Source organism: Filicampus tigris, chromosome 10 (genome assembly GCF_054856515.1).
Source record: "Filicampus tigris isolate MCC_2025a chromosome 10, RoL_Ftig_1.0, whole genome shotgun sequence".
NCBI lineage: Eukaryota > Metazoa > Chordata > Actinopteri > Syngnathiformes > Syngnathidae > Filicampus > Filicampus tigris.
Window position 1 is genome coordinate 7,868,878 of NC_141226.1, and position 13,998 is coordinate 7,882,875.

The following is a 13,998-nucleotide window of genomic DNA, read 5'->3' on the forward strand; positions in this document are numbered from 1 at the left end:
CTGGTGGAGGTTAAATCCACAAACAAGATTCTCTTGTAGGTACCTTATCACAGAGCACATTTATGTTTTTCTTAAATTAACATTCCACATCAAACTAATACTACAAACAGCATGTATTTTACATTCAGTGACAAATGACAAAAATAATCTTTTCAATTTCAATAATCCTATTAGTGGGATTATTTATATTTTCAAAAGAATTCTTTTCACATTTTTATAAATGTCAGCATCAGTATATAATCTCATAACCACAGTGATATCAGGTACTTTCGGAGAGTTTCACTTGGTCCTCATCAACAAACTTTAGGATAAGTGTCTTAGTAAGGGTGTATTTTGGTTCAGGCATTTGCTTGTGACTGAGATACACTCCTTTGCTGACCTCCCTGTTCACACGTGTCAAGATAGAGAGAATATCTTCCTCCCGTGACCTGCAAACATCAAACACAACACATTACAACCAAGTCAAGCTTAGAAGACACCATGCATAACATCACAGCAGCACAGCGTTTGAAAGTAAAAAGAAAAAAAGCAAAGCAATAAAAAAATTCATATCGATAGCGCACAATATCACTTTCTCTTGCATTCAAATACTGATACACAAGTGTCAAATATTTATAACAGTGTCCGATGTGAAGCTGTGCACACTTCATGACAAATTTGACCTCTTGACTATGACTATGTGAAATGTTGTATTTATCACTTTTTGGAGATTTGTTATGGCGGTGTGAACTGGCAAAAGGTGGACCATAGTACAAAGAAGCAGGCAATCAAGGCAGAGTTCAGGGCTATCTGAAAAAAGTACTGGTACTTATTTATCAGTATTGGTCAAGTGCCAAGTGGACTACATAGAAAATGCAGTGAGCTAAGCTACAAGCTATTCTACATTATGTCTATCTTAACTACACAGAAGCTACTCACCAGAGAAACACAGCGAGCTAAACAATATTAAGTGACAAAACTTCAATGCTCTTACTTGGGTGGAACCTCATAAAGAAAAAATACATTTTAAAATTGTGTAACTGTGCTACTGGACTTAAGTATAAATAACCAATGAATTCTAAAATCTTTGGATAATCATTCTTCGTAGTACCACTGCAACATCAATGTGTTGGACCTATGCAGTGACAGCACTGTAATTAACATTTGGTATACACTAAACAGTGTGCACTAAAAAATATATATTTTTTAAGAATTACAGTGTGGTCACCGTTCTCTATTAAATTTAGCATTTTTAAAAATACATCAAATTAATTGTTTAAATTGATCGAAACAATTTGGTTTTGTAGAGAAAATAATCCACACAAATAATATTTCTGAATAACAAACCAAGTTATGCTTTTCAGCTTCATCTAATATATCTACCATGTGCTTTTTTTTCCAATTAAAACAAATACATTTTATAATATAATAATAATTTATGTTAGCAATGCTAATGCAATAGCAAAAGACTTCACATTATTGATAGATTGTTTATTGTCTGACGACATTTGATGAAGTTTTACAGTAAGGCATGCAAGTGTTAAAATGCACATTGTAGTTATTCATACAGACATGGTGTTTCTAGGTTGCTTTTAATTGCATGTTTAAAATATTTTGTAATTGAGAATTTTAACCTTATGAAAAAAATGGAGGCTACTGTGTTACATTAGTCAACTTTTGCTGGCTTTGTATTCTTACTTGGATTTGCTTGTTTATGTAGATGTTGGATAAAAATGAAACACTGATTTTGGGTCTCATTGAATGCTAGCACCGGCAACAAACACAACACCAACTGACTAAGATGTTGTTTCCGGCTGACTTGGTTAGTTAGTCCAACCAACTAGTTTGGTAAGTCAGGTTGTGGGTTTGAATCCCGGGTGTAGCCTTATTCTTTGGGGTTTGCATTTTCTCTTAACTTTGCTTTACGTACGACTAAGTTTCACCAGTATAAACTAAATTAGATTTAATTTGACGAAACAAAATATGTACAAACAAGAGAGAATGATGAAATTGTTAGGATCATGTTGCGCCTACTAAAGAATACTTTTTATTCAAATAACATGATGAAAACAGATTGAAATTACAAAATAAAATCATGTTTTACTTTCATACGTTTAATTTTTTTGTAAATTATGAAATTATTTTTGAATTTGTGTTTCGTTGTGAGGCGGCACGGTGGTCGACTGGTTAGCACGTCCGCCTCACAGTTCAGAGGTCGCGGGTTCGATCCCGGCTCCGGCCTCCCTGTGTGGAGTTTGCATGTTCTCCCCGTGCCTGCGTGGGTTTTCTCCGGGCACTCCGGTTTCCTCCCACATTCCAAAAACATGCATGGTAAGTTGATTGGATACTCTAAATTGCCCCTAGGTGTGATTGTGAGTGCGGATGTTTGTCTCTGTGTGCCCTGCGATTGGCTGGCAACCAGTTCAGGGTGTCCCTGCCTACTGCCCAAAGACAGCTGGGATAGGCTCCAGCACGCCCCGCGACCCTTGTGAGGAGAAGCGGTACAGATAATGGATGGATGGATGTTTCGTTGTGTTTTTTTATTGTATTGAATATTAAGGAATAGCATAATTGTGGTTGTCTAAGGAGGATCTGAACTTCTTATTATTCAGTTTGTCATTTTATTTGAATACACGATGTGTCTGGACAGGAGGATTCTGCTCAGTGAGAGAACTATTCAGGCCCACCCTGATTTTTCCAGGCCCACCCATTAGCCACGTTCTGGCGCCGCCCTTGTCCAATTGATATTAATGTCTCAGAGACTGACCTTTTTACTAGCAGTTTGTGTTGTATTTTTGTAACTGCAGATGATTTCAACTTCAATTCTGTGTTCTGTGTTTTTATTTGTAGATCTATAATTTGTTACAATTTATTATATTATATGTTACTGAACAGTTGACAAGCTGTGCCATATGCATTTTTGGTGTCCGTCCCGAGCGTCAGCTGCATCCCACGTTACCCCCCACAAGCATACTCCCTGTCCCACATCTGGTGAGTTTGGATCTGGTCACTATATTTATCTGTATTCTAATCATCCTTGTTAATTATTGTGAAAAACTTTGACGTGAGCCGTCTATTCCTGTTAGAAAAATATGCCATTTGCATTTCTAAAATATATTCTGTTAATTATAACCTCATACAATATTTTGGATTAGTGCAAGGACAAGGAAGTATCCATCCATCCATTATCTGTACCGCTTCTCCTCACAAGGGTCGCGGGGCGTGCTGGAGCCTATCCCAGCTGTCTTTTGGGCAGTGGGCGGGGGACACCCTGAATTGGTTGCCAGCCAATCGCAGGGCACACAGAGACAAACATCCGCACTCACAATCACACCTAGGGGCAATTTAGAGTATCCAATCAACTTACCATGCATGTTTTTGGAATGTGGGAGGAAACCGGAGTACCCGGAGGAAACCCACGCAGGCACGGGGAGAACATGCAAACTCCACACAGGGAGGCCGGAGCCGGGATCGAACCCACGACCTCTGAACTGTGAGGCGGACGTGCTAACCAGTCGACCACCGTGCCGCCGACAAGGAAGTAGACTGTTAATATTAACCATCCATCCATTATCTGTTCCGCTTATCCTCACAAGGGTCGCGGGGCGTGCTGGAGCCTATCCCAGCTGTCTTCGGGCAGTAGGCGGGGGACACCCCGAATTGGTTGCCAGCCAATCGCAGGGCACACAGAGACAAACATCCACACTCACAATCACACCTAGGGGCAATTTAGAGTGTCCAATCAACTTACCATGCATGTTTTTGGAATGTGGGAAGAAACCGGAGTACCGGGGAAAACCCACGGAGGCATGGGGAGAACATGCAAACTCCACACAGGGAGGCCGGAGCCGGTAGCCCTTTGCATAAATCAGTACTCAAGAAGTAGCTCTCAGTTTGAAAACCATGAATGCAAAATCCAGAACAAAACAGACACAATCTGGTCCAATGTCAAACCAAATGAACAAAAACGCACACCCTGACGGTAGCGCAGTATACCGTTAACACTGTGCTATCGAAACGACCAATGGAAAAAACATTTTGTTTCAAATTTATTAGTGTGTAAGTCCTTTAAATTTTAAAATATTAAGTGTAAATGTAAAACAGAGTAATGATTCTACCAAGAAATTAGTACTTTATCTGTTTTTGTTAATCAAACACTTAGCTGTTAAAATGTCTTCATGCCCTGAGTCCTGAAAAAAATGTTGATTGTAATGATCATTTATTTTACATTGGTACTGAAGTGCATTTTCATATACAATAACATATTTTATGCTTGATGTAAAAGACTTTTTTTTTTTTTTTTTAATTAGATGTTCCCTTTTTAATTCCCATGGACATTGTTCTATATTGATTTGTTGTTTTCTTCCAATACTGCTTATTGTTTTTTATTGTACAGAGAATTAATATTGCTGTCATAGGACATATGCTGCAAATATCTTATTGTGAGTAACTCTGCGATTGCCATTTTGACAAGATAGGATTGTGGATTTCTGTTCGTTTGACATGATGCCCAAGAGAGCCAATGTAATAATATACTATATTTGAATGAATCCCAAAACCTACTGAAATACTTTAATCTCACCTCTCAGCAGATTGTCTGAGTTGCCTGCACAGCTCTTGGATGTAGATGGAACCTGTGTTTTTGTTTCGAAATGACTTGCATTCTGGCACAGTGGCCATGCCCAGCAGAAAGTCGGCATCTGAGGGCACCGTCTCGCCATGGATGGGACCCGCATCGTCTTCAAATTCACTCCGTCTGTCCTCACCAACCTCTCTTTGGGGGCATGGCAAGTATCCTTTCTGTAAGCCTCTTCCCTGACACGCTTGGATGAAGAACAGTTTGGGTTTCCCTGCCAAGGTGGGGGCAAATCCACTTGTAAAGGGCTGTGTCATTTCTTGTAGGGACACCTTTTTCTCATCAGTCCCGAAGACACAACCATTTTCCCCATGGGAGAGCACACACACAACCTAAAAACAAAAGAATGCACGGTGTACTTTTCATTCCGGTGACAATTGTTCTATTTGTGTTCACCTTGACATCGCATCTAATTACAAGACACAAAAAAAGTATCGCTACCAACAATGTTGATCTAAAAAAATGATTACTAAAAAAAAATGGATTCAGCATATATTGCCTTCACGTTAGAAGTGCCATATTGCTCACCAGAGCATCATCCTCAGAAAAGTTTCTTCTAGCAATGCTATTTAGCTCCTTTCTGATTCCTTCTGCAGTCAAGTTGCTATGGACAATCACACGGAAGCCAAATTGGGAGAACAGTGAGTCAAGAGTCCCTGTGGAATAACACATTCACATAAAAAAATATTGTTAAAAAACAGGCCAATTTGTTATTACTGTAGTGAATTGGGAGTATGCAGAGGATTACAATACATGACGAATCAGATATGAAAAAAAATAAGATTCTTGCTTGAATATTGGAAAATAATGAATAATGCACAAAGAATTTATAGATGGTGGCACGGTGAGAGTGTTTAGCACGTCTGCCTCACAGTTCTGAGGCTCTGGTTTCGAATCCTAGCACCGGCCATTTGTTGTTCGGAGTTGGCTTGATGTCGCTGTGCTGGCATGTGGTTTCTCCAGCTTCCTCCCACATTCCGACATACATGCACGTCATCTTAATTGAAGACTGAATGCGAGTTTGTCTGTATGTACTAGCTAGCAACCAATCCAGCTTGTCACCTGGGATAGGCTCCAGCTCATCCATGATGCAAGCGGTATAGAAAATGGATGGATTTAAAGATCAGATGAGAATTGTGACTGCTTCAGCAGATGATAAGAATTGCACTATAATTGTGGCCAATGTGGTCAATGCCCAATTGTACGTAGTTCTGTCACTTCCCAATAAGAAGACATACGGATTGATGCTCACTTTGACTTTGTTCAACCCTTGACCAAACTTGACCCTTTTTCTCGTGATGTTGGGCAAACAGCCTATGAGTACATTGATGTCACCTTCTGAAACGGGGGGTTGATTGTAATCATCTTCTACATTGCTTTTCCTCATTAAGGTCACGGGTGAGCAGAAACCAATCCAGGTGACTTTTGGAGGAGAGGCAGGCTACACCCTTCAACTGGTCACCAGTCATTTGCTACGTATACGTGGACGAAATTTCGTTAACCCGATCAGAGTTCGGATTAAAATTATGATCGGATGCACTGTTTTCATGTGTTTCATGTTCAATATTGATCCAATTAGGACTCGCGTATTCATGCATCACAGTTTTGATCGGAACAAATTATTTTGACATGCGCAGATTGACCAAATAGGACCGGAAATAGCACAACAGCAAGAAGAAGCGTAGCCGTAACACCGCTCCGTCCATTTCTACTTTAAACCTCAGCGTTATTTCACATATTTTACCGCTTGCGCTGTTACGACGAGTAAACAATTCCTAATGGAGCTGCAAATGTACGAGTTCAGTCTTGCGCCCGCCATGTCCTCCTCTTGCTCTGCTTCTATCAGCTTTCGGGAATAACAGAAATGTGCATACTCACGTCACAGACGTGCGGTAAAAACGATTTGTTCCGAAATTTCTGAATAAGTGTCTTTATGCGTGCCGATCGGATTAGCAATCGTTATAAACAACCCCTCTCGTTTAGAACTCAGAATTTTCCGAATGGGGTGTGTAACATGAAGCATTTTTATTCCGATGAGGCTTTTAACCCGAATAAATGTGTCCATGTAAACGTAGCCATTCAAAGGGCTCCATTCAAAGACAACCATTGACACTTGCATTGGAAAATTTAGAGTGTTACTGTTTCCTGAATGTGGGCGGAAGCCGGAGTACCTGGAGAATACCCACACAAGCAAGTGCAAACCACAAATCCAAAGTGGTGACTGTAATGTCCCGAATAAATGTGCACATTTTGCAACTATTACCGTACAATTACTATTGTATTTTTCCTTCCGTATAACCTCATTATTATGTGCAAAACTACTGAAGGTGAGTGAGCTATCTGGATCAAGACCTCTCATGATAAATAAACACATCCCCGATTCGTATGAATAAAATAACATTGTTCATCTGTAGAGGTGAGATTAATGACTTAATGAAAATACGCACTCTTGTCCGCCTGAGTTCCTTCCCTTTTTGTCAGCTCCCATCCCAAAAATTCCTCATTGTTGATGATCACACACAGACCATGAGGGATGTGATCCATTGCATAGTACTCTGTCTGCAGCGCAAGCACACAAACAAATATAAATAATTAAAGCGGAAATCAACCCAGACATTTTTTTCAAGAATATGTTCCCAGCAGGCCCTCTAGTTGAAACACGGCATTCTCATTAATATTGTGATTGTGGAATAAGAGTTAAGCAGCAAAATCCACCCCTTTTTAGCCATCTCAGGGTGCGGCCATTTTGTCGCTTCTGTCGACTAAAAATGACATCAGGTAACGACCAATCACGGCTTACCTGTTTTCTGAAGCTGTATTTATCAGAATCCTTTGTTTCAACTCGTGGGTTTGCATAGAACATATTCTTGAAAAAAATATGTTTGGGTTGACTTCCCCTTTGAGATGATTATTAAAGTCATTGGATGGATGACCTCTCAGTTGCACACAGCAAAAATGCTCTCTTACTTGTTTCTGATTTCAAGTGAGAACGTCTTATTGCACTTAGATGAACAGTTGTGACTTTTTTTTTTAAATAACAAGACCTGTTTGAAGATAATTTAATGTAGAAGTCAAAAACTCTTATTTTACTGTATAATTTACTTTTATTTTGATCATTTTGACCCATCATAAAACATTTGTCTTGCTTTTAGACAAATATAACTTAATTAAGGGAATAAGATTTGATGAACAAGAAAAAAAAAGCCTGACGTGAATAAAGATAGTGTATTTATGAGATTGGTCCCTATTAAATATGCGTTTGGTCAGTCTAGCGTCCAACATATTCATTAACCTATTCCATAAACATACAACAAGGCGAACATTGCTCACTTTGCATCGTTGCCAGTCCATGTCTCCATACAGCGCTAACTTAGGAGCATTTGTATGTACACCTGCAAGATAACGCCTTAAAGTGGAAATCAACCCAAACACATTTTTTTCAAGAATATGTTCCCAGCAGGCCCACTAGTTGAAACACGGCATTCTGATTGATATTGTGTTTGTGGAATATGAGTTAAGAAGCAAATGCAGCAGGCAACCCCACAAGGGTGCCGTTTTGTTAACACCAGAACTTACAGAGCATCAATTTGATGCTTCTCAAGCTTTGATGTGTTATTACTGTTTACATAGATTATCGATGTTCCTGGCCTTTTGACTTTGCTTCTGTCTGTATGTACCTGTGTATTATTCCTATGCTGCCATTTTACTGTATTAAAAAAAAAAACATTGATTTTCGAGAAAAGTGCTCGTGGTCAATAAAAAAAAAAAACAGTTATACAGTCGAGGAGACATTACATCTGTTTCAAAATATTGACGAGGCCGAGTCTCAGGATGATTGAGAGAGTGAGTCCGAGCAAGAGTGCCCCCTCCCAGTGAAGAGGAGCCATGTTGCCCGCTGCACAGGAAGCGGTGACAGCGTTCGGGGCATTATTAGCTTTTAGTAAAAGATTGGCGGTTAGATCGTGTGAGCACATTGTTGACTGTCCCGGCCAGACAGATAGCCAGGGGACAACAGGCTCCGTCTGAAGCCCCAACGCCTACCCGGAACCCGTCTGCCTCACAGGGGGAAGGACGCTACTGTGTGGACTCTGGTGGAATGTTACTAAATACTAGTAGCTTACAACTCAAAAAGATGGGCTAAATACAATATCTTACGTTAAGAAACCAGTCAATTGGCAGATTTTCTTTCCCTTTTCGAAGGGACAAAATGTCTTCTTTTTAGTATTTCTTTGCTTGTTTTGAGAATGTCTATTTTCCAGTGCACGTGTGAATGATACCTGATCAGAAAGCGATGAAGGCTGGTTGTTTGTTTCTGCATCTGAGGATATATGGCCACCTTCATCGCAGAAAAAACAAAACAAACAAAAAACAGTAACTGCTTATTGGCTCTATGTGAAAATGCCATTGCTAGTGAGTATTGCAGTTTGAAATACATACGACTGTCTTGAGTCTCAGATATGGACACAGGAGGGGAGATGTTGACATGCTGCAGGAAGGAATCACAGTAGTGGGTCTTAATTTTACTCTTGGCACTGCATACATGACGCATATAAATACACACCTGGAAACCAATGAGGAGTCTAGCAGGAGGTGGACTAGCTGGCTGCACAGCTGCACCTACAAGTGAAAATGATTTCATGCATTTGAAAAGAACAACTTATTTCAAGGTGCTATGCTTGCATCTCTTTTTGTCCGATGCGGATGAAAATCTGATCAACTTTTACAAGTGTCTACAGTACCCTGTGCGAATTGCTGGACAATCAATGTCAGTTGGAGATCCACCTCCATCAATATTGAACGCAGTGGTTGTAGATTTGATTGAGACAGTAAACCCCTTTTTTCCAATTCAACAAAGATGTCCAGCGCCGTCTGGAATCCGCAGAAAACAAATTCAGTAAGTACGAAGTGTGTGGAGTGAGCAGAAGAATGAGCAGAAAACTACCATGTGGTCCACAAGCATGTAGTACAAAAATAAACACATTACGGATGCTCCGATCGATCGGGCACTGATCATGATCGGCAGATGTTCGTGAATGTATATATATATATATATATATATATATATATATATATATATATATATATATATATATATATATTTTTTTTTTTTTTCAAACCTAAACAACGGCGATAAAAATTCATTATAAGTTTTCCACCAAAAACGTGACTAAAGCCAGAAGGGGGGCATTTTGAGCAGTGATTCCATAATTTTTTCCCAGTATTTGTACATTAGCTTCTTAAGCTTCGGACCAGTTCTGTTTGTTTACAAATGCTCTCTCTCTCCAATAAAAATCTGTGCCTCAGCTTTTACAATGAATCTTTCCAAAGTGGGTTTGACTGTGTTTTCAGTGCACAATACCTTAAACAATATAACATTTTAATGTAAATGTGGGAAGTTTCAGTATGATGTGGAAGGATGCGACAAAACTTGATGGGGTATTCTCACATCGCATTCATCCATTCGCCTCCTGCCAATCTTGTCGCTCAACAGAAACTTCATCTTTTGGAGATTTTTTTCCGTTGTTTCGTCATATAAACGGTACAGCATCACCCTATTCACAAAGCATGGAAGATTGGAAAATAGGATTAGTACCGATGGTCATTAAGAACAACACACGATCCTTGATGCTATTACCTGTAATCTGATAGTTTGTTAATAGGATTTGCATCAGTTTCCTCCACACCCTGTCTGTTTATCTTTAAGAGACTGAGGAGATCTCTCCGCTTGATTGTGAGCAGTAGCTGATTAAGAAATTCAGCGCTCAGGCAATCTTTTTCTTCTAGTCTGTTGAATAAAACTTTTGCATCTTTGACCTGTGTTGGAAAGACCAAGCAAAACACAATTTGGAGAAAAAGTTAAGTAAAGTAAAAATAGCTGAGATTCAATAAATTAAAGTGTAAAACATTCTACTTTGTTATTTCGTTCAATCTGCATGATTCCTGTTTTAGAATTGTTGAGTAAGTTGAAGAACTGAATGAAATTACATATTTGTGATCAAAAAAAGTAATGGGAGTAAAACACTGTATGCGATCCTCACTTCTTTGAGATGCTGCCAGTTGAGAACTTCACAGCACAAGAAGCAGAGAGCAGCCACTTCAGAGGAAGACAAGGCCTCTGAGATTTCCATCAACTTCCGCCTCTCCATCCCAACCCCACTTTGGAGGGAAACTTCCAAGAAAAGAGAAAGGAGGAAACAGAACATAATAAACATGAAAGGTGAAGGTTAGATTCGACAAATTAAAAACAAATTAAATGTTTAAATACAAAATAATGCTTTGATACTGAACTAATTTTAACAAGCTACACAAATGGGCTTGATTTGATAGCTTTGGCAAAGGGAAACTTTGAAATACTGTACATAGACCGAGGGGTGGTGTTAGGGAGAGAAAAGTGGTCATGACAATTCAAGCCCATCGTGATCATTTTTCATGTGGCATCAAATCTCAGGCAGCGCCCTCTGTATAAACTTGTCAAAACCTCATGAAATTCACCTTCAAATTGGGGCGGAGAACAATTTCTCTATCAAAAGTCATTTTGTTTTTTTGTGAAGCGCTCTGAGAGCCGTACAAAATTGATCAAAATATGAAAACACATTTCCAAACAGACTATGTTGCCATCAAGTGTGGGTTCGGTGTTTTTATAACAGTTTTTCTGAATATTTCTTTTGCTGTTAGAGTTGCACTGCCATCCAGATGAAATACTCTCACGGGCATGACATGGTCCACGGGCTGTAGGTTCCCCAGCCCTGCTTCAAACAGTCACATTTGTTTTTTTATATTTTATTTTATCTATTTCAGTCACTTTTATCACAATTACCATTATCCAATGCGCATGTCCTCACAAAGGTCTTGGTAAACAATAATATAGCACATTGCATCAGAGCTGTACAAAAACATAATGTTTTTGATAAGACAATGAAAATGGTGAAAATCATTCCATATATTGAAATAATTTAAAGAATGAAAACTTTGAAAAATTAATGAATATTTATCGGCATATGTTAGGGATCAAGTTTGAAGTGGAATCGCTCATCTAAGTTTTTGGTGAAAAGAGAAAAGCCAATATTTTTGCCCAATAAAAATCATGATTACAGCGCTGCAACAGGCAACTCACAGATCCTCTTTGATCAGCTCAATAAAATATATTTTGTTCAATCTCTCTTCATATATTTAATAGCTTTCTGGAAGTTGCTTACAACAAGTGGCAACATAAATTAATTTGTCATAAAATATCGTCTGGTCTTCATCTAAATCACAAGACTAAACAAACAAAGAGTGTTTGAACTAATACCACACAAAAAAATAGATGTTTGCTTGTTCTGTAGAACACAGCATGTTAACATTAATAGGACATGGAGGAAAATGTAAGTGAACCTTTGGCTTGAATAAGTGGTTGACCGTACAGCCTGCACAGCAAAAACCTCAACCAAACGTTTCCTCTAGTTGCAGATCAGATGTGCAAAGCAATCAGGATGAATTTACTTTCCAAAAATGTTAGAGTACTGTTATTATTTACGGAGTTATTTATTTATGGAGTTATAAATTGTTTGAATAGCACTCTTGAGGTCATACATTCTTAATTAATAATGTAGTCTATTAATGTTAATGCCGTGATTAAAAAATTAGTTACATCCAAAGTTACTTACCAGTAAGCCACTACTTGAGTAGTCTTTTCACTTAATATTTACTTTCGCTCACTCGTGTAATTATCTGGACAGCTACTTTTTACTTCATTTGAGGATATTATTCTAAAGTAACAGTACTCTTACTAGAGTACAAATTTTGGCTACTCTAACAACCTCAGACTCCTATGCGATAATGTAGTTTTCAAAAGATATGTTTTAATTCAATTATTCATGAAACATCCTGGATGTTATACTGGGATAGTCTAATACAGGGGTCACCAACTTTTTTTAAACCGAGAGGTAGCAAATTAGCATAAAGCCTTACCAGTTTGACACACATTTCTGAAATAAGAGATTTGGTCAAATTACATGTAATGGTGTTATCATTATATGAAATTAATAATTCATTATATCTTGTTTTGTGAAGACACTGATCATGCTAATGATTTCTCTCATTAGGAAACCGAGCAACATAAAATACAAGACTTTATTTCTATAAATCTCTGCTAATGTTTTCAGCATTTCTTAATGATCACTTCTAGAACATTCCCAGGAAATCACAATGTCCCTTCACTGCTGAGCTACATTCAGAGGAGGCCTGCGGGCTACTCATGCGGTCCTTGAGGGCTACCTGGTGGGACGGGTCCAAGGTGGATGCCCCTCGTCTAAATATCTAGAAGTTGAATAATTGCGTTTTAACAAATGGATTAATGACACTTTTTTAATTTTTCAGCGCATTGGTGGTGCGTTTCTGACCGTGTATAAACAGAGCGAGACTTGATTATTATCTCGTTAGTACACAAAAATTACGTCAACGCCGCATGATAGAAAGTTTAATTCGGTAAAACAGTCCGGACGAGTTAAGATGTCAAAACTTACCACTGTTGGGACGTATTTCTCTCCAAGCCCAGTAAGAGGAAACCAACACAATTCTTTTTAGGTACAGTGACTACTTGGGAAAAAGTTTAGCGAGTTATGTGAAGAATTAGGCCTCAACACTTGAAGTTTATCTCAGAAGTACTTACTTACTTTTCTTCTTCTGGCAGTATTTGATGGCGGTTGGCAAATGTGTTTCGGTTAATTACCGCCATCTACTGGCACAACGCGTTTAGTTTGTGCATCAACAGTTTACAATACTGTACATGCATTGAAAAAACGTCAATGTCAACGATGGCTCAATAAAGTCGTATACTTATTTCCAGTGTCAATATTGTATAATTATTTTTGCAGTATTTGTAAACATAATATCCTTTCTTCTCCCTCCCACCAAAGATCTGTCATATTATTTCCATATGTATTCATTCCTTCTGGTGATTCTTGTCCTCAATGACATTTTCTTGAAATTTCGCAATGTGTGCTATCCAGTCCAGTGTTAAAATGTTCTGAAATGCTGAAAACATTCACACATGTTATTCTGATATATTGCGTCATATATAGTGTCAAACTCTTTTTTTGTCATGGACCACATCATAGTTTTGGTGTCCCTCGGAGGGCCGTTACGACAGTGAACCCATATAAATGTGTGATCGCCGTATATTAACATCCATACACAACAAATTGATGGACAACTAGTTTTGAAATCACAAGACAGTTAATAGTTTGTTCAACAATTTTTCAATTTATATTAAAGCGGGGATTGGTAACAAATGCTTGCAATATCTAATATGTAGTGTAAAAAGTGAAGACGATTTGAAACAAACATGTCAAGTCAAGGCGGCACGGTGGTCGACTGGTTAGCACGTCCGCCTCACAGTTCAG

The 13,998-nt window shown here is 38.6% G+C and overlaps 1 protein-coding gene across 1 annotated transcript; it reads right to left on the reverse strand.

The window, feature by feature from the left end:
• Positions 1 to 40: 40 nt before the first annotated feature.
• Positions 41 to 13,270, reverse strand: casp8 (caspase 8, apoptosis-related cysteine peptidase). Its single transcript, XM_086043904.1, has 12 exons — positions 13,120 to 13,270; positions 10,654 to 10,784; positions 10,251 to 10,429; positions 10,062 to 10,167; positions 9,355 to 9,484; positions 9,177 to 9,232; positions 9,053 to 9,101; positions 8,893 to 8,951; positions 7,063 to 7,174; positions 5,144 to 5,271; positions 4,562 to 4,947; positions 41 to 428 (listed from the first exon to the last, which is right to left on the reverse strand). Exons 2-12 carry the CDS (start codon positions 10,759 to 10,761, stop codon positions 260 to 262), a joined length of 1,482 nt encoding a protein of 493 aa, XP_085900030.1. The 5' UTR covers positions 10,762 to 10,784; positions 13,120 to 13,270; the 3' UTR covers positions 41 to 259.
• Between the last annotated feature and the right edge of the window lie 728 nt (positions 13,271 to 13,998).